This window comes from Montipora capricornis, chromosome 8, assembly GCF_036669925.1.
Source record: "Montipora capricornis isolate CH-2021 chromosome 8, ASM3666992v2, whole genome shotgun sequence".
NCBI classification, from domain to species: domain Eukaryota; kingdom Metazoa; phylum Cnidaria; class Anthozoa; order Scleractinia; family Acroporidae; genus Montipora; species Montipora capricornis.
The window spans coordinates 27,730,874-27,750,873 of NC_090890.1; the positions used below are offsets into that span (position 1 = coordinate 27,730,874).

Sequence of the window (20,000 nt, forward strand, 5' to 3'; positions counted from 1 at the left end):
GTGTCGTCGAGTAGTGTGTCAGAATCGAGTTCTGCAAGCATTTCGAATAGTGTTTCAGTAACAAGGTCGACAAGGTCAGCAGCAAGCATCACAGTGTACACCCTTGCAAGGCCTTCAACAAGCGTTTCTTTAATGAGTTTACTCAGCATTTCACCAAGTGTGTCATCTTCCACTTCATCGAGCTTTTTACCAACTTTATCAGTGTTAGCCTCAATGAGTGTGCCATCCCGCATTTCGCTATCGAGCTATGTTACCGGGTCTGCCAGGGTTTCTACTTCAATAGTGGCAATCTTGTCAAGTAGTGTATCGGTTCCAAGTTCATGGAGGTCATCTAGTAGTGTGTCAGCATCGAAATCTGCAAGCGTTTCGAATAGTGTTTCAGTATCAAAATCGACAAGGTTAGGAGCAAGCATCACAGTGTACGCCCTTGCAAGGCCATCAACAAGCGTCGCTTCATTGAGTTTACTCAACATTCCACCGAGTATGTCATCTTCCACTTCGTCGAGCTTTTTATCAACTTTATCAGTGTTAGCCTCAATTAGCGCGTCAACCAGTCTTTCGCTATCAAGCTATGTTACCCGGTCTTCCAATGTCTCTCCTTCAATATCGGCAATCTTCTCAAGTAGTGTCTCTGGTCCAAGTTCAGTTACCTCATCGAGCAGTGTGTCAACATCGACCTCTTTAATCGTTTTAAGTAGTGTTTCAGTATCAAGGTCGACAAGTTTATCAGCAAGCATCACACCGTCCACTCCTACAAGTCCTTCAACAAGCCTTTTGTCATCGAGGTCTTTAAGTTTTTTGCCTAGAGTGTCATTTTCCACTTCGTTCGGCTTGTCATTCAGTTCATCAGTGTCATCCTCAGTCATCGCCTCAAACAGTATTTCACCATCAAGCTCTGTTAGGACGTCTCCCAATGTCTATACTTCAAATACGGGAAGCCTGTCAAGTAGTGTATCGGTTCTAGGTTCAGTGACCTCATCGAGCAGTTTGTCAGCAGCGACCTCTACAAGAATTTTAAGTAGTGTTTCAGTATTAAGGTCGACAAGGTTAGGAGCAAGCATCACAGTGTACGCCCTTGCAAGGCCATCAACAAGCGTCGCTTCATTGACTTTACTCAACATTCCACCGAGTATGTCATCTTCCACTTCGTCGAGCTTTTTATCAACTTTATCAGTGTTAGCCTCAATTAGCGTGTCAACCAGTCTTTCGCTATCAAGCTATGTTACCCGGTCTTCCAATGTTTCTGCTTCAATATCGGCAATCTTCTCAAGTAGTGTCTCTGGTCCAAGTTCAGTTACCTCATCGAGCAGTGTGTCAACATCAACCTCTTTAATCGTTTTAAGTAGTGTTTCAGTATCAAGGTCGACAAGTTTATCAGCAAGCATTACACCGCCCACTCCTACAAGTCCTTCAACAAGCCTTTTGTCATCGAGGTCTTTAAGCTTTTCGCCTAGAGTGTCATTTTCCACTTCGTTCGGCTTGTCATTCAGTTCATCAGTGTCATCCTCAGTCATCGCCTCAAACAGTATTTCACCTTCAAGCTCTGTTAGGACGTCTCCCAATGTCTGTACTTCAAATACGGGAAGCCTGTCAAGTAGTGTATCGGTTCCAGGTTCAGTGAGCTCATCCAGCAGTTTGTCAGCAGCGACCTCTACAAGCATTTTAAGTAGTGTTTCAGTATTAAGGTCGACAAGGTTAGGAGCAAGCATCACAGTGTACGCCCTTGCAAGGCCATCAACAAGCGTCGCTTTATTGAGTTTACTCAACATTCCCCCGAGTATGTCATCTTCCACTTCGTCGAGCTTTTTATCAACTTTATCAGTGTTAGCCTCAATTAGCGCGTCAACCAGTCTTTCGCTATCAAGCTATGTTACCCGGTCTTCCAATGTCTCTGCTTCAATATCGGCAATCTTCTCAAGTAGTGTCTCTGGTCCAAGTTCAGTTACCTCATCGAGAAGTGTGTCAACATCGACCTCTTTAATCGTTTTAAGTAGTGTTTCAGTATCAAGGTCGACAAGTTTATCAGCAAGCATCACACCGTCCACTCCTACAAGTCCTTCAACAAGCCTTTTGTCATCGAGCTCTTTACGCTTTTCGCCTAGAGTGTCATTTTCCACTTCGTTCGGCTTGTCATTCAGTTCATCAGTGTCATCCTCAGTCATCGCCTCAAACAGTATTTCACCATCAAGCTCTGTTAGGACGTCTCCCAATGTCTATACTTCAAATACGGGAAGCCCGTCAAGTAGTGTATCGGTTCCAGGTTTAGTGAGCTCATCGAGCAGTTTGTCAGCAGCGACCTCTACAAGCATTTTAAGTAAAGTTTCAGTATTAAGGTCGACAAGGTTAGGAGCAAGCATCACAGTGTACGCCCTTGCAAGGCCATCAACAAGCGTCGCTTTATTGAGTTTACTCAACATTCCACCGAGTATGTCATCTTCCACTTCGTCGAGCTTTTTATTAACTTTATCAGTGTTAGCCTCAATTAGCGCGTCAACCAGTCTTTCGCTATCAAGCTATGTTACCCGGTCTTCCAATGTCTCTGCTTCAATATCGGCAATCTTCTCAAGTAGTGTTTCTGGTCCAAGTTCAGTTACCTCATCGAGAAGTGTGTCAACATCGACCTCTTTAATCGCTTTAAGTAGTGTTTCAGTATCAAGGTCGACAAGTTTATCAGCAAGCATCACACCGTCCACTCCTACAAGTCCTTCAACAAGCCTTTTGTCATCGAGGTCTTTAAGCTTTTCGCCTAGAGTGTCATTTTCCACTTCGTTCGGCTTGTCATTCACTTCATCAGCGTCATCCTCAGTCATCGCCTTAAACAGTATTTCACCATCAAGCTCTTTTAGGACGTCTCCCAATGTCTATACTTCAAATACGGGAAGCCTGTCAAGTAGTGTATCGGTTCCAGGTTCAGTGAGCTCATCGAGCAGTTTGTCAGCAGCGACCTCTACAAGCATTTTAAGTAGTGTTTCAGTATTAAGGTCGACAAGGTTAGGAGCAAGCATCACAGTGTACGCCATTGCGAGGCCATCAACAAGCGTCGCTTTATTGAGTTTACTCAACATTCCACCGAGTATGTCATCTTCCACTTCGTCGAGCTTTTTATCAACTTTATCAGTGTTAGCCTCAATTAGCGTGTCAACCAGTCTTTCGCTATCAAGCTATATTGCCCGGTCTTCCAATGTTTCTGCTTCAATATCGGCAATCTTCTTAAGTAGTGTCTCTGGTCCAAGTTCAGTTACCTCATCGAGAAGTGTGTCAACATCGACCTCTTTAATCGTTTTAAGTAGTGTTTTAGTATCAAGGTCGACAAGTTTATCAGCAAGCATCACACCGTCCACTCCTCCAAGTCCTTCAACAAGCCTTTTGTCATCGAGGTCTTTACGCTTTTCGCCTAGAGTGTCATTTTCCACTTCGTTCGGCTTGTCATTCAGTTCATCAGTGTCATCCTCAGTCATCGCCTCAAACAGTATTTTACCATCAAGCTCTGTTAGGACCTCTCCCAATGTCTATACTTCAAATACGGGAAGCCTGTCAAGTAGTGTATCGGTTCCAGGTTCAGTGAGCTCATCGAGCAGTTTGTCAGCAGCGACCTCTACAAGCATTTTAAGTAAAGTTTCAGTATTAAGGTCGACAAGGTTAGGAGCAAGCATCACAGTGTACGCCCTTGCAAGGCCATCAACAAGCGTCGCTTCATTGAGTTTACTCAACATTCCACCGAGTATGTCATCTTCCACTTCGTCGAGCTTTTTATTAACTTTATCAGTGTTAGCCTCAATTAGCGCGTCAACCAGTCTTTCGCTATCAAGCTATGTTACCCGGTCTTCCAATGTCTCTGCTTCAATATCGGCAATCTTCTCAAGTAGTGTTTCTGGTCCAAGTTCAGTTACCTCATCGAGAAGTGTGTCAACATCGACCTCTTTAATCGCTTTAAGTAGTGTTTCAGTATCAAGGTCGACAAGTTTATCAGCAAGCATCACACCGTCCACTCCTACAAGTCCTTCAACAAGCCTTTTGTCATCGAGGTCTTTAAGCTTTTCGCCTAGAGTGTCATTTTCCACTTCGTTCGGCTTGTCATTCAGTTCATCAGCGTCATCCTCAGTCATCGCCTTAAACAGTATTTCACCATCAAGCTCTTTTAGGACGTCTCCCAATGTCTATACTTCAAATACGGGAAGCCTGTCAAGTAGTGTATCGGTTCCAGGTTCAGTGAGCTCATCGAGCAGTTTGTCAGCAGCGACCTCTACAAGCATTTTAAGTAGTGTTTCAGTATTAAGGTCGACAAGGTTAGGAGCAAGCATCACAGTGTACGCCATTGCGAGGCCATCAACAAGCGTCGCTTTATTGAGTTTACTCAACATTCCACCGAGTATGTCATCTTCCACTTCGTCGAGCTTTTTATCAACTTTATCAGTGTTAGCCTCAATTAGCGTGTCAACCAGTCTTTCGCTATCAAGCTATATTGCCCGGTCTTCCAATGTTTCTGCTTCAATATCGGCAATCTTCTTAAGTAGTGTCTCTGGTCCAAGTTCAGTTACCTCATCGAGAAGTGTGTCAATATCGACCTCTTTAATCGTTTTAAGTAGTGTTTTAGTATCAAGGTCGACAAGTTTATCAGCAAGCATCACACCGTCCACTCCTACAAGTCCTTCAACAAGCCTTTTGTCATCGAGGTCTTTACGCTTTTCGCCTAGAGTGTCATTTTCCACTTCGTTCGGCTTGTCATTCAGTTCATCAGTGTCATCCTCAGTCATCGCCTCAAACAGTATTTTACCATCAAGCTCTGTTAGGACCTCTCCCAATGTCTATACTTTAAATACGGGAAGCCTGTCAAGTAGTGTATCGGTTCCAGGTTCAGTGAGCTCATCGAGCAGTTTGTCAGCAGCGACCTCTACAAGCATTTTAAGTAGTGTTTCAGTATTAAGGTCGACAAGGTTAGGAGCAAGCATCACAGTGTACGCCCTTGCAAGGCCATCAACAAGCGTCGCTTTATTGAGTTTACTCAACATTCCACCGAGTATGTCATCTTCCACTTCGTCGAGCTTTTTATCAACTTTATCAGTGTTAGCCTCAATTAGCGCGTCAACCAGTCTTTCGCTATCAAGCTATGTTACCCGGTCTTCCAATGTCTCTCCTTCAATATCGGCAATCTTCTCAAGTAGTGTCTCTGGTCCAAGTTCAGTTACCTCATCGAGAAGTGTGTCAACATCGACCTCTTTAATCGTTTTAAGTAGTGTTTCAGTATCAAGGTCGACAAGTTTATCAGCAAGCATCGCACCGTCCACTCCTACAAGTCCTTCAACAAGCCTTCTGTCATCGAGGTCTTTACGCTTTTCGCCTAGAGTGTCATTTTCCACTACGTTCGGCTTGTCATTCAGTTCATCAGTGTCATCCTCAGTCATCGCCTCAAACAGTATTTCACCATCAAGCTCTTTTAGGACGTCTCCCAATGTCTATACTTCAAATACGGGAAGCCTGTCAAGTAGTGTATCGGTTCCAGGTTCAGTGAGCTCATCGAGCAGTTTGTCAGCAGCGACCTCTGTTTCAGTATCAAGGTCGACAAGTTTATCAGCAAGCATCGCACCGTCCACTCCTACAAGTCCTTCAACAAGCCTTTTGTCATCGAGGTCTTTACGCTTTTCGCCTAGAGTGTCATTTTCCACTACGTTCGGCTTGTCATTCAGTTCATCAGTGTCATCCTCAGTCATCGCCTCAAACAGTATTTCACCATCAAGCTCTTTTAGGACGTCTCCCAATGTCTATACTTCAAATACGGGAAGCCTGTCAAGTAGTGTATCGGTTCCAGGTTCAGTGAGCTCATCGAGCAGTTTGTCAGCAGCGACCTCTACAAGCATTTTAAGTAGTGTTTCAGTATTAAGGTCGACAAGGTTAGGAGCAAGCATCACAGTGTACGCCCTTGCAAGGCCATCAACAAGCGTCGCTTTATTGAGTTTACTCAACATTCCACCGAGTATATCATCTTCCACTTTGTCGAGCCTTTTATCAACTTTATCAGTGTTAGCCTCAATTAGCGTGTCAACCAGTCTTTCGCTATCAAGTTATGTTACCCGGTCTTCCAATGTTTCTGCTTCAATATTGGCAATCTTCTCAAGTAGTGTCTCTGGTCCAAGTTCAGTTACCTCATCGAGCAGTGTGTCAACATCGACCTCTTTAATCATTTTAAGTAGTGTTTCAGTATCAAGGTCGACAAGTTTATCAGCAAGCATCACACCGTCCACTCCTACAAGTCCTTCAACAAGCCTTTTGTCATCGAGGTCTTTACGCTTTTCGCCTAGAGTGTCATTTTCCACTTCGTTCGGCTTGTCATTCAGTTCATCAGTGTCATCCTCAGTCATCGCCTCAAACAGTATTTTACCATCAAGCTCTGTTAGGACCTCTCCCAATGTCTATACTTTAAATACGGGAAGCCTGTCAAGTAGTGTATCGGTTCCAGGTTCAGTGAGCTCATCGAGCAGTTTGTCAGCAGCGACCTCTACAAGCATTTTAAGTAGTGTTTCAGTATTAAGGTCGACAAGATTAGGAGCAAGCATCACAGTGTACGCCCTTGCAAGGCCATCAACAAGCGTCGCTTCATTGAGTTTACTCAACATGCCACCGAGTGTGTCATCTTCCACTTTGTCCAACTTTTTATTTAGCACGTCGGTGTTAACTTCAATCACCGTGTCAACCAGTATTTCACGATCGCGGTCTTTTAGTCCCTCTACGAGTGTTTCGACTTCAATATCGGCAAGCTTGTCAAGTAGTGTATTGGTTCCATCTTCATTGACGTCATCGAGTAGTATGTCAGCATCGAGTTCTGTAAGCATTTCGAATAGTGTTTCAGTATCAAGGTCGACAAGGTTATTAGCAAGCATCACAGTGTACACCCTTGCAAGGCCCTCAACACGCGTTTCTTCATTGAGTTTACTCAGCATTCCACCGAGTTTGTCATCTTCCACTTCGTCCAACTTTTTATTCAGCGCTTCAGTGTCAATTTCAATCACTGTGTCAACCAGTATTTCACGATCGCGGTCTGGTAGTCCGTCTTCCAGTGTTTCGACTTCAATATCGGCAAACTTGTCAAGTAGTGTATCGATTCCATCTTCATTGACGTCATCGAGTAGTATGTCAGCATCGAGTTCTGTAAGCATTTCGAATAGTGTTTCAGTATTAAGGTCGACAAGGTTAGGAGCAAGCATCACAGTGTACACCCTTGCAAGGCCCTCAACACGCATTTCTTCATTGAGTTTACTCAGCATTCCACCGAGTTTGTCATCTTCCACTTCGTCCAACTTTTTACTCAGCGCTTCAGTGTCAATTTCAATCACTGTGTCAACCAGTATTTCACGATCGCGGTCTGGTAGTCCGTCTTCCAGTGTTTCGACTTCAATATCGGCAAGCTTGTCAAGTAGTGTATCGATTCCATCTTTATTGACGTCATCGAGTAGTGTGTCAGCATCGAGTTCTGTAAGCATTTCGAATAGTGTTTCAGTATTAAGGTCGACAAGGTTAGGAGCAAGCATTACAGTGTACACCCTTGCAAGGCCCTCAACACCTATTTCTTCATTGAGTTTACTCAGCATTCCACCGAGTGTGTCATCTTCCACTTCGTCCAACTTTTTATTCAGCGCTTCAGTGTCAATTTCAATCACTGTGTCAACCAGTATTTCACGATCGGGGTCTGTTAGTCCGTCTTCCAGTGTTTCGACTTCAATGTTGGCAAACTTGTCAAGTAGTGTATCGGTTCCAAGTTCATTGATGTCGTCGAGTAGTGTGTCAGCATCGAGTTCTGCAAGCATTTCGAATAGTGTTTCAGTATCAAGGTCGACAAGGTCAGGAGCAAGCATCACAGTGTACACCCTTGCAAGGCCTTCAACAAGCGTTTTTTTAATGAGTTTACTCAGCATTTCACCAAGTGTGTCATCTTCCACTTCATCGAGCTTTTTGCCAACTTTATCAGTGTTAGCCTCAATCAGTGTGCCATCCAGTATTTCGCTATCGAGCTATGTTACCGGGTCTGCCAGGGTTTTTACTTCAATAACGGCAATCTTGTCAAGTAGTGTATCGGTTCCAAGTTCATTGAAGTCGTCTAGTAGTGTGTCAGCATCGAGTTCTGCAAGCGTTTCGAATAGCGTTTCAGTATCAAGGTCGACAAGGTTAGGAGCAAGCATCACAGTGTACGCCCTTGCAAGGCCATCAACAAGCGTCGCTTCATTGAGTTTACTCAACATTCCACCGAGTATGTCATCTTCCACTTCGTCGAGCTTTTTATCAACTTTATCAGTGTTAGCCTCAATTAGCGTGTCAACCAGTCTTTCGCTATCAAGCTATGTTACCCGGTCTTCCAATGTTTCTACTTCAATATCGGCAATCTTCTCAAGTAGTGTTTCTGGTCCAAGTTCAGTTACCTCATCGAGAAGTGTGTCAACATCGACCTCTTTAATCGTTTTAAGTAGTGTTTCAGTATCAAGGTCGGCAAGTTTATCAGCAAGCATCACACCGTCCACTCCTACAAGTCCTTCAACAAGCCTTTTGTCATCGAGGTCTTTAAGCTTTTCGCCTAGAGTGTCATTTTCCATTTCGTTCAGTTTGTCATTCAGTTCATCAGTGTCATCCTCAGTCATCGCCTCAAACAGTATTTCACCATCAAGCTCTGTTAGGACGTCTCCCAATGTCTATACTTCAAATACGGGAAGCCTGTCAAGTAGCGTGTCGGTTCCAGGTTCAGTGAGCTCATCGAGCAGTTTGTCAGCAGCGACCTCTACAAGCATTTTAAGTAGTGTTTCAGTATCAAGGTCGACAGGTTTATCAGTAGGCATCACAGTGTCCATCCAGGAAAGCCCTTCAACAAGGGTTTCTTTATTGAGTTCTCTCCGCATTCCACCGAGTGTCGCATCTTTCAGTTCGTCCAGCTCGTCATCAACTTCATTATTGTCACCCTCAATCAGCGGGTCAACTAGTATTTCATCATCAAGCTCTGTTAGCTCGACTGCCAGTTTTTCTACTTCAATGTCGGCAAGCTTGTCAAGTAGTGTATCGGTTCCAAGTTCAGTTAGCTCATTGAGCAGTTTATCATCATCGACGTTTGGAAGCATTTCAAATAGTGTTTCTGTTAAAGTATCAAGGTCGACAAGTTTATCAGCAAGTATAACGGTGTCCACTCTGGTAAGCCTTTCAACGAGCTTTTCGTCTTCGACTTGTGTAAGGATTTCACCAAGCGTGTCTTCTTCTACATCGTTCAGCTTGTCATATAGTTCATTAGTGTCAGCCTCAGTTAGCGTTTTAAACAGGCTTTCAACATCAACCTCTGTTAGCCCGTCTGCCAGTGTTTCTACTTCATCATCTGCAACCTTGTCACGTAATGTACCGGTTTCAAGTTTAGTGAGCTTATCGAGCAGTTTGTCATCATCGACCTCTGAAAGCATTTCAAATAGTGTTTCAGTATCAAAGTCGAGAAGTTTATCAGGAAGCATCAGAGCGTCCCCTCCTGCAATCCCTTTAACAAGCGTTTTGTCATCGACTTCTGTAAGCATTTATCCAAGTGTGTCATTTTCCACTTCGTTGATCTTCTCTTCCATTCCGTCAGTGTCATCCTCAGTCATTTCGTCAAGCAGTATTTCACAATCAATCTCTCTTAGCACGTCTGCCATGGTTTCTACCTCAACATCAGCAAGCTTGTCAAGTAGTGTGTCGGTTCCAAGTTTAGTGAGCTCATTGAGAAGTCTGGCATCATTGACCTCTACAGGCATTACAAATAGAGTTTCAGTATCAAGGTCGACAAGTTTCTCAGCAAGCATCACGGGGTCCACTCTGGCAAGCCCTTCAACAAGCGTTTCGACTTCGACTTCTCTGAGCATTTCCATTTCACCAAGGTTGGCATTTTCCACTTCGTTCAGCTTGTCATCCAGTTCATCAGTGTCAGCCACAGTCAGCGTGTCAACCAGTATTTCACCATTCACGTATGTTAACCCGTCTTCCAGAGTTTCTACTTTGACATCTGCCAGCTTTTCAAGTAGTGTATCAGTTCCAAGTTCAGTGAGCTCATCGAGCAGTGTGTCTTCATCGGCATATGCAAGCATTTCAAACAATTATTCAGTTTCAAGGTCCACAAGTTTATCGCCAAGCTTCACGGTGTCCACTCTGGCCACCTCTTTAACGAGTGTTTCTTCATTGAGTTTTTTCAGCATTTTACCGAGTGTGTCATTTTCCACTTCGTTCAACTTATCATCCAGTTCACCAGTGCCAGCCTCAGTCAGCATGTCAATCAGTATTTCACCATCCACCTCTGTTAGCCCGTCTGCCAGTGTTTCTACTTCAAGATCAGCAAGCCTGTCAAGTAGTGCATCAGTTTCAAGTTCAGTGAGCTCATCGGGCAGTGTGTCGGTTTCGACCTCTACGAGAATTTCAAATAGTGTTTCTGTATCAAGGTCGACAAGTTTAGCAGCAAGCATCACGGTGTCCACTCTTGACAGCCCTTTAACAAGCGTTTTGTCCTCTGTTGCTGACAGTATTTCAACGAGTGTTTCATTTTCCCTTTTCTTTAGCTTGTCATCCAGTTTATCAGTGTCAGCCTCAGTCAGCGTGTTAACTAGTAATTCACAGTCAAGCTCTGTTAGGCCGTCTGCCAGTGTTTCTACTTCAACGTTAGAGAGCATGTCAAGTACTGCATTGGTTTCAAGTTCAGTGACCTCACCGAGCAGTTTGTCAGCATCGACCTTTCCAAGCATTTCAAATAAACTTATTTTTTTAGTATCACGGTCGACTAGTTTATCAAAAACCAACACGGTGTCCAATCTGGCAAACCCCTCAAGAAGGGTTTCGGCATCGACTTTTTACAGCATTTCACCAAGTGTGTCATTTTCCGGTTTGTTGAGCTTATCATCCAGTTCATCAGTGTCAGCCTCATTCAGCGTGTTAACCAGCATTTCACCATCGTCTGCCAGTGTTTCTACTGCAACATCAGCAAGCCTGTCAAGTAGTGCATCGGTTTCAAGTTTGGTGAGCTCATCGAGCAGTTTGTCAGCACCGACTTCTGCAAGCATTTGGTATAGTGTTTTATTATCAAGGTCGACAAGTTTATCAGCAACTATCACGGTACCGGTGTCCAATCTGGCAAGCCCTTTAACAAGCGTTTTGTCATTGACTGGTGTAACGCCGTCAGTCTTTGTGATAACTTCGGGAATTGTGTCAATATTTAGTTCCAATATTATATCTGCGAAAAGTTCCGTTTCTTCCGAGGCAAGCACTTTCCTCTTAACTTCAAGCGTGTCGTCATCTATCCCAGGTGAGGATTTTTCAAGTCTGGTTCATATGTCGGCATCAACACGGTGCTTTTTTAATGGGCTAAGCTTAAGGTCAAGTTAATAAAGTTGATACGTAAATTTCCCAGGTAAAATTTGAAGGGACTTGAAAATTTCCATTTTCCTTTCAAAGACAATTCGGAAAAATGAGAACATGGAAATTTCGATGTTCCTTTCCCACATCAAGTCTGTAAAAGAACATGGAAATTCCCATGTTCCTTTCACACACAAAATGTCAAAACATGGAAATTTCCATGTTCCTTTTGCACTCGTCAAGTGTAAAAAGAACAAGAAAATTTTCGTGTTCCCTCATCCACAAAATTGAACAGAACATGGAAATTTCCATGTTCCTTTCACACACAAAATGACAAAGTATGGAAATTTCCATGTTCCTTTTGCACGCCAAGTGTAAAAAGAACAAGAAAATTGTCATGTTCCTTCATCCACAGAATTGAAAAGAACATGGAAATTTCCATGTTCCTTTCCAAGACAATTCGGAAAAGAACATGGAAATGTCCATGTTCTTTCCCACATCAAGTCTTTAAAAGAACATGGAAATTTCCATGTTCCTTTCACACACAAAATGTCAAAGAACATGGAAATTTCCATGTTCCTTTTGCACGCCAAGTGTAAAAAGAACAAGAAAATTGTCATGTTCCTTCATCCACAGAATTGAAAAGAACATGGAAATTTCCATGTTCCTTTCCAAGACAATTCGGAAAAGAACATGGAAATGTCCATGTTCCTTTTGCACGCCAAGTGTAAAAAGAACAAGAAAATTGTCATGTTCCTTCATCCACAGAATTGAACAGAACATGGAAATTTCCATGTTCCTTTCAAAGACAATTCAGAAAAGAACATGGAAATTTCCATGTTCCTTTCCCACATCAAGTCTTTAAAAGAACATGGAAATTTCCATGTTCCTTTCACACACAAAATGTCAAAGAACATGGAAATTTCCATGTTCCTTTCGCACGCCAAGTGTAAAAAGAACAAGAAAATTGTCATGTTCCTTCATCCACAGAATTGAAAAGAACATGGAAATTTCCATGTTCCTTTCCAAGACAATTCGGAAAAGAACATGGAAATGTCCATGTTCCTTTTGCACGCCAAGTGTAAAAAGAACAAGAAAATTGTCATGTTCCTTCATCCACAGAATTGAACAGAACATGGAAATTTCCATGTTCCTTTCAAAGACAATTCAGAAAAGAACATGGAAATTTCCATGTTCCTTTCCCACATCAAGTCTTTAAAAGAACATGGAAATTTCCATGTTCCTTTCACACACAAAATGTCAAAGAACATGGAAATTTCCATGTTCCTTTCGCACGCCAAGTGTAAAAAGAACAAGAAAATTGTCATGTTCCTTCATCCACAGAATTGAAAAGAACATGGAAATTTCCATGTTCCTTTCATCCATAAAATGTAAAAAAAAACACGGAAATTTGCATGTTCCGTTAATCCATAAAATGCAAAAGACACGGAAATTTCCATGTTCCTTTCATCAACAAAACGAAAAATATTATGCATCGTCAAATGGGAACTCGGAAAAACCCGAGCTCCAGATGACAGATGATTTGAACCCACGACTCTCCGTGATCTAGTACCCCAGAGCTACTAGAGACTGTGCTGTAAGCAAGGGTGAAATGTGAGTATAGACTACGACTGCATCACGCAGTCGCATAGTTTAGTTTTTCGATAACCATATATGACTCTTAACTTCATCGCGCAGTCACAATCCCATCTGGGGCTCGGATTTTTCCGAGTTCCCTTTTGACGATGCATAATATCTTTCGTGTATTTCTCACATTACTCGCTTGGGAAAATGTGAAAGAACATAGAAATTTCCATGTTCTTTTCATCTATAAAATATAAAAGAGCATGGAAATTGTCCACGTTTCTTTCATCCATAAAATGTAAAAGATCATGGTAATTTCCATGTTCTTTTCATCCATAAACTGTAAAAGAGCATAAACGTTTTATGTTCCGTTTTGCAGACAACATGCAAAAGAAGGCGGCATACGCATGTTTCCTTCATAAATGTTGGATCTAAAAGTTCCACGGCGTGCCAGTTCAAGTAACATAAAAACTATAAACAGAGGAATTTCTCCTTCTTTTCCTAGGCATATCTGAAAGGAACTTCATAGAACGTACAGGGAAAAAATGGAAAATTGGGCGGGTAATTTGCAGGGTTTTGATTCTGGTGAACAAAGGAACAGCCTTTTTCCTTTTTTTTTAATGTTATATTTGACAAGCTTAATTCCATTGTCACTACAAAAATACCTCAAGAGTTTCTTAAAAGTTACGAACAACAACAACTAAAACTGAGATCAAATTAAGGACCTTCTTTATGCTTTTTTACTTTCTTTGTCACTTTACGCAGGAGGATCTTAAGAACATAACTCAACACTTTGGCCAAAAAGTGCCACGCAAAAGAGATGTAGTTAATAGGCACGACTGTCTTACCAGAATTCCTAAAAGTGACAGCAAAAATGCAGTCAGTGTTTTGAGGATGTATCTCTACGAAATTTCAAATGTTAAAGCTTTTGATCTAACAATTCACGATATTTCCATACAATTACTACCGTTGTTGAGGAAATCTTTTTTTATAGACCACAATGAAAGGCAATAGAAATTTGTTGTGCGCTGCACGCAAGAATAGAATAGACTATATTCACGATTGAAGTCATTGCAGTGCACCAGAAAGCACTCATTATGATATCAATCAACTAGTTAAAAGGGTTCCCCACAGGTTCACGCAAAGCTGACACGAAATTCTGGCACTTGTTTAATATTGGACGTGTATTTGTTATTCAAACTGTGGCCTTGAGCGCAGTCTCGTAACATCCTATTCAAGACATTGACCTCTGTTTATCAGTGACTCGAAAATTGCCAATAAATACTGAAAAGGAATAAGAATTGGCCCGAGCCTCGATAACTTAAGAATCTACGGAACAGTCAGAAGACTAAATACAAAGCAACTATTCAAATATCGGATAATTGTAAAGACCATTACTAACTGAATTGTTATTATGAGGCTGATCTTTAACGATTATATAAGCAGATTTGCCTGAAATAAATAAGGATCAGCACTTTTGCTTTACTGTTTTGCAGAGTCCATTTGCGACGTAGGTCAGTTATGTGGCGCGTTAGTGTATGCCCATGTACCTGGTACAACTATAAGGATTGTATTGAACACATTAGGAACATTAAAGATGTTGGTGCCAAAATAAGGGACTTTTTTCACTATGACGTTACATATATGTCCAATACTCCGATATAATGAGATTCCTGGTACGTCACAATAGACATCACAAAGTGTCACGAAGTGTCCCGCTCTTTATGTCTCACAAAACTGTTACTATTTTTAAGGATTAGGGTTAGGGGACACTTTGTCATGTCCATTGTGATGTACCAGGAATCTCATTATGTCGGAGTATTGTCAATGACGTTACTCACTTGATTACCTCAAACGCCGTTCGAGAAAAGAGGAAAATACCAAAGAATGTCCTGACTAACTCGTCGTATAGGGAACAGTATTTCTCAACGTAAAACAAAGTGACAGCTTGAACATTGTCACAAAATGGAAAAGAAAAACCGGAATTGGATTTTTGCAAGTTTTCTCCCATTGAGGGTAAGTAGAAAATACTCAATTACATTTATTGGGGTTTCACAAGACATTTCTCCGTTTCTCAGCGCTTCATTTTGAGAGCGAAAGCGAGGTATTACCCATTCCATGATTGAGATTTAAACGAAATGTGACTGATGCGGTTTTTGAGGCAAAAGTGGTATGTTGGCTGATGCCATTGTTTACTTATTTCTTTTCCTTAGTTGGCCCAGGCAATGACCTCATAACACACGTGGTACCCTTGTAAGCAGTCTCTGAGTAGGCCAGTCGCTTCTCAGAATCGTGTCACGATTGCTCAAATCTACAGTGAGCGGACAGAGCTATAAAGTTCATGTATGCGGTGATGACAACGACAGTCATTGTGGACCGTAAGCAAGGACGACGACGACGGCTACGATACAATAGTTCTGCACGCCCTGCTCGTTCGTTTTACATTTTGATACATTTCTTTGCCGTTCTCGTCTTAACAAGAACGTGACATGATCTTTGAGGTCATGTGGAAGACGAGAGCACCTAAGGATGAATTTTCAATTTTCTCTGAAATATCCACACTGTTCACACTAATTTTATTCTTGGAATGTGTACTCACACTTCCCAAGCCGAGTGACTTGGAGTAATCGCATAATTATTACAGTAATGCGCCGATCAACCCGAAACTTCAACATCTCCCCACCCCCCTCTCCTCCCGGGCAAACCCCGGGCATTTAAATTTTTGAACATTGGGTCGTTCAAGTTCCTGCCCCCTCGAGCCAAAATGGCCTTCAGATGCCCTACTCTATCGTCGGATTTGTCTGTCAAATGCCCCTCCTAAAGAACAATCGTCGTTGGCTCCTGTCTTCTTTAATGAAGCTTGTGTATAAACATGCCAACACATGTTTCTTAACCCTTTATATGATGATGCCGTTTTTACCAGACTTGAGTTACTACAAAAACACAACTTTAATATTGAAACTATTAGAAATGACTTGAAATAGAATTAATTAATGTCAGAGAAAAGATCCTGACTGATCTGCTCTGACTTCCTTTTGTGTCGCTGTGATATGTGACGTCTTCGTTATGATATGAAAGGAGGCCTTTTGTTTTTCAGCAGTGGCTAATTGTGTATTAAACTCCATTTTTGCATCAAGAGTTGTTTAGGTTTTTTGCTGCTGGATGATATGTTGTGACAAATGGTAGCCAAAAACGTATTTTTTTTGTTTATGTGCTAATTAGACTCACTAGCCTCGTTTGCATGGACAAAATACAATAGAAATGTCGTTCAAGAGCGAGGCTAGTGAGGCTAATTAGCACATAAACAAAAGAATACATTTTTGGCCGCCATTTATGCAATCGGTTTATAGAGCGTTTTCACTCACGTGACCAGCAGCCATATTGGATCACTGAAACAAAAGAAAGTATTTGCATAAAAATAGAGTTCAAATCCCAGAGGATTAGTTTGGTACACCATCATGGCCGCCATTCCTTTGTTTTGGAACACCAACATGGCCGCCGTGACGTCATGTGAAAACGCTCTATAGGGTCGTTCTCTACCACAGAAAATAAGCCGCGGCTTACATAAGACGCGAACAACCCGTATAAATGGTACAAAATCTACGTTCACAACTTTCTCAAGCCGCGGCTTATCCTAGCCTGGGAGTTTGTACTCGTATAAATAGTTCCTTTCGCATATTATGTACGCCGCGGCCAGAGTAAGCAGCAGCTTATTTACTCTCGTATAAATGGCCCTAATGTGCCATCTATCAGATTTTTAGGATAGCGAGCTAAACTTTTCCATCTCGTCCAAACACGTGTTTAAGCTGTTAGCGACTTTGGCGCCAAAAAAAAAACATTTGAAACCTGCAGCTTTCGGTTCAATTTTCCCCACCCCACCTAGGCAAGGGTCAAATTCCCCACTCCCCGGGCACTAAAAATGGTCAATTTTCTGGCGTTTGCCTGTTGGGGGGAGGGGGGGATGTTAAAGTTTCGACTCAATTGGCGAATAATTAGCAATGATTGAATGATGCTGAGTAGGATATGAAGAATTCTGCAGGTCGAGGAGGGTGTTATCCACCAAGGCCGAAAGCCGATGTGGATAACATCCTCCGAGATCTGCAGAATTCTTCATATTCTACGAAAGCCGAATTCAATAATTGGTTTATTATTCATTCAAAATATTTTCTTCGCTCAAACTTCTAAACCTACTCGCAGCTATTTTTCTGCTCAACAAAAATAACACAATCTCGTCCCAGCTTTTTTCGGTCAACGGTTCAATAATTTGCAGCGGGCTGCACTTTTGACGTCATTTTGATGTCATCGGTTCAATAATCTGCAGTGGGCTGCACTTTTGACGTCATTGATTCAATATGACGAAGTTTCTTTCCACATTTGGTGAACAGCAGCTGGTTATGGTGAATTATGCGTGTGGTTTTAACCAATCAGAAACGGGGAAATATTTTGAATGAATAATAATGGTAAATAATAGTTTTAGACAACGTTTTCGTAGCCGCCGTCGTTGTCCTTGCTTAAGGTCCCTATTGTTATGATGATATTAGACCACGACCTTAACCAGGCCCCAGTTATTCAAGCGTTGGAAAGCGCTCTCCAGCGGATCAATCAATATCCAGTGGATAAACACTAGCGAAGACAATTGCGTTATCCATTGGATAGTGATATATCCGGTGAATAGCGTTATCCACCTTTTGAACGACAGGAGCCAAAAAGTTCTTTCTTTGGGCTCAGTTAAGGAGACACCTTGTGACTCATTGTGACGTGTACGCAGAGTACCATGAATGTCATTATACAGCTGTAGGGGACATTTAACAATTATTCACCGAGCTGCGGTAAATAATTGTTTTAGTTGAATTACATAGATGGTTATTTGAAAAATATGAATTTCCTTTAAAACAATTAATTTCTTCGTCTGTCACCTCGACAAAAACGGCTTGCGGCCATTTTGAAAAAACCGCTTAGGTGATTGTCGCGTAACACTCACCTCGAGTGTAACCAATCAACGCAGATAATTTTCAGTAATCATCTATGCAATTGTAATCAAAAAGAATGGATTTTACAACGTCTTTAGGACTATTCAAAACTGGAAGACAAGTAAGACAAATTTGAATGTGTTGTGATTAGTTTATATCACAGTAGAATGAATCTAAAATTATGCAACAAGTACACCCTTCCTATTGTAAGTAATCTATAGCAAGGCTTGAATGTAGTTTGAGTTCAGGTCAACTCAAGAAATAACTAGAGAACTGATCGAGTCAATGAATCCCATTAAAAATAAACCTCAAGGAAACAACTGAAAGGGCGTGGAAAGGTGTGTTTTACATGTTACCTTTTATTTACTGAAATTTGTTTTCCAAATTTTGTAGGAGTTCAAAATGTACTACCTTTTTTGCCGTGGGTGCAACATATGCAAGGTTGGCTGGAAGGCAGTTTATGCAATAAGCAGCAAGCAGTTTGAGGAAACTTCAAGAGATTTTGCTCGTGGGTTGGTGACATACCAAAAAAGTTCCTTTGATTCTGTGGGCACAAGGCATAAATCCAATGTAGCGAAGGCATGCGTGAAGTTGACATTTAACAGAATCGGAGAAAGGAAAGGAAAGGAACTTTATTTTAGTGTCTAATCGTTCTAGCGCTGGAGTACAAAACCTGTTGCTATGACAAATTCTACAAGCAATACAATGACCTGCAATGGTAAGAAATTGTCTGTTTGTGGATCCTGCAATAAGAGAGGATATTTGCAGCACTTCATATCATATATCATATATCTTTCTTTACCCTCGGATTTTAGAGTAGCTTGCTGTAGCTAATATCTCCGAGCATTTACCCTCCCAATCATGATACACCACAGAAGACAGACCACAACACCGGGAACTACATGCCCTACTCTTTGCGACAAGTGTGTGGGTTCTTTTACGTCCCACAGGATTATGAACATTGAAGGGTTGTGAGACGGGGCCTACGGTTTATCGTCCTTATCCGAGAAGACTAGAGAGTCTAACCATTTGCAGATGTAATTACAAAGGCAGCACTTTCTCCTCAGTTATTTAAAGACCCTGAGTGCTGGTCCGGCCGGAGTTGAACTCACGACCTCCCGCGTGACAGCCCGGTGCTTAAAATATGCATGAAGGCGAGCTTCACAAATTATGATCTACAAAATTGTAAAATAACCGTCTCTAAGGACAAATCAGCTGCACATCCCAGGGCAAGCCATTATAGATCCTATTACTTCAGTACATGCGTTATCTTATTTGAATGGGGAGCCCACGACCAGGAGTATCTTACTTGCACATGATAGATATGTGTCAGGGCATTTCCATAGACAGAGCTATTTTAAGGTCAATTTTCCTTTCCATTGAGACTCCCCCTGGAGTCTTGTAAGCCATTCGTAAGTCTTGCATATTTACTGTTACCCTTGGGGACTCGGAATAGCCATTCATGCAGACTGAAACGCAACTTTTTCGCGGAAAGTCAATAGACCCTTCCATGGTTTTTGACTGCCATCTTGGCTGGGGGGCAAGTACGGCTAAATTTACTGTAAAATGTATGGGATTTTGGCCGACTTTGAACAACTGTAGCAAAAGAAAAAATTCTTTTAAGGGAAGTGAGACTAATCGAGCCTTAAAAGGTTAAATCAGACAGCAAAATGGCGGGGCATAAATGGAAAGAGGTTGCAGAAAACGTGAACACATATGAAGGATTTGAAAAGAACCCGCGAGACCAAAGGAGCGTGAGAGAGCATTTTCACAAGTTGCTTGGAGACTTCAAAGCTAATATAGGAAAAGAGGAAGCGTCAAGTGGAATATCTCCAGAGGCACTAGAGCGACAGAGGAAATCCTGGAGGAAATTACTGAAGTTATGGCTAACAAACCGAACACAGAAGAAGAGAGAGCTACAATAGTTCAGTTCAATCCACGGATCGCTTCTCCTTCAATTTAATTCAATTCTTCAATTCCATTCCTTTGAGTGTAGCCGTTCGGGCTCATATGTTTGTTTAAGTTGGAGTTTCCCTATTCGTGCACAAACTAAGCTATCTTGTGTGTAAAGTCAACTTATGGGTCAATCAGATCGTTTTATTAGCCCTCAAA

General features: G+C 41.9%; 1 protein-coding gene across 1 annotated transcript in view; it reads left to right on the top strand.

The window, feature by feature from the left end:
* Positions 1–20,000, top strand: part of LOC138013902 (pneumococcal serine-rich repeat protein-like) — a 29,724-nt gene that overhangs the window by 9,194 nt on the left and 530 nt on the right. Inside the window, exons 4-6 of the mRNA XM_068860942.1 lie at positions 1–11,284; positions 15,132–15,261; positions 18,282–18,606. The exon at positions 1–11,284 is cut by the window's left edge and continues 896 nt beyond it. Of these exons, the coding sequence (XP_068717043.1) occupies positions 1–11,284; positions 15,132–15,175 (11,328 nt within the window). The 3' untranslated portion in view covers positions 15,176–15,261; positions 18,282–18,606. The remainder of the gene's footprint in view (positions 11,285–15,131; positions 15,262–18,281; positions 18,607–20,000) is intronic.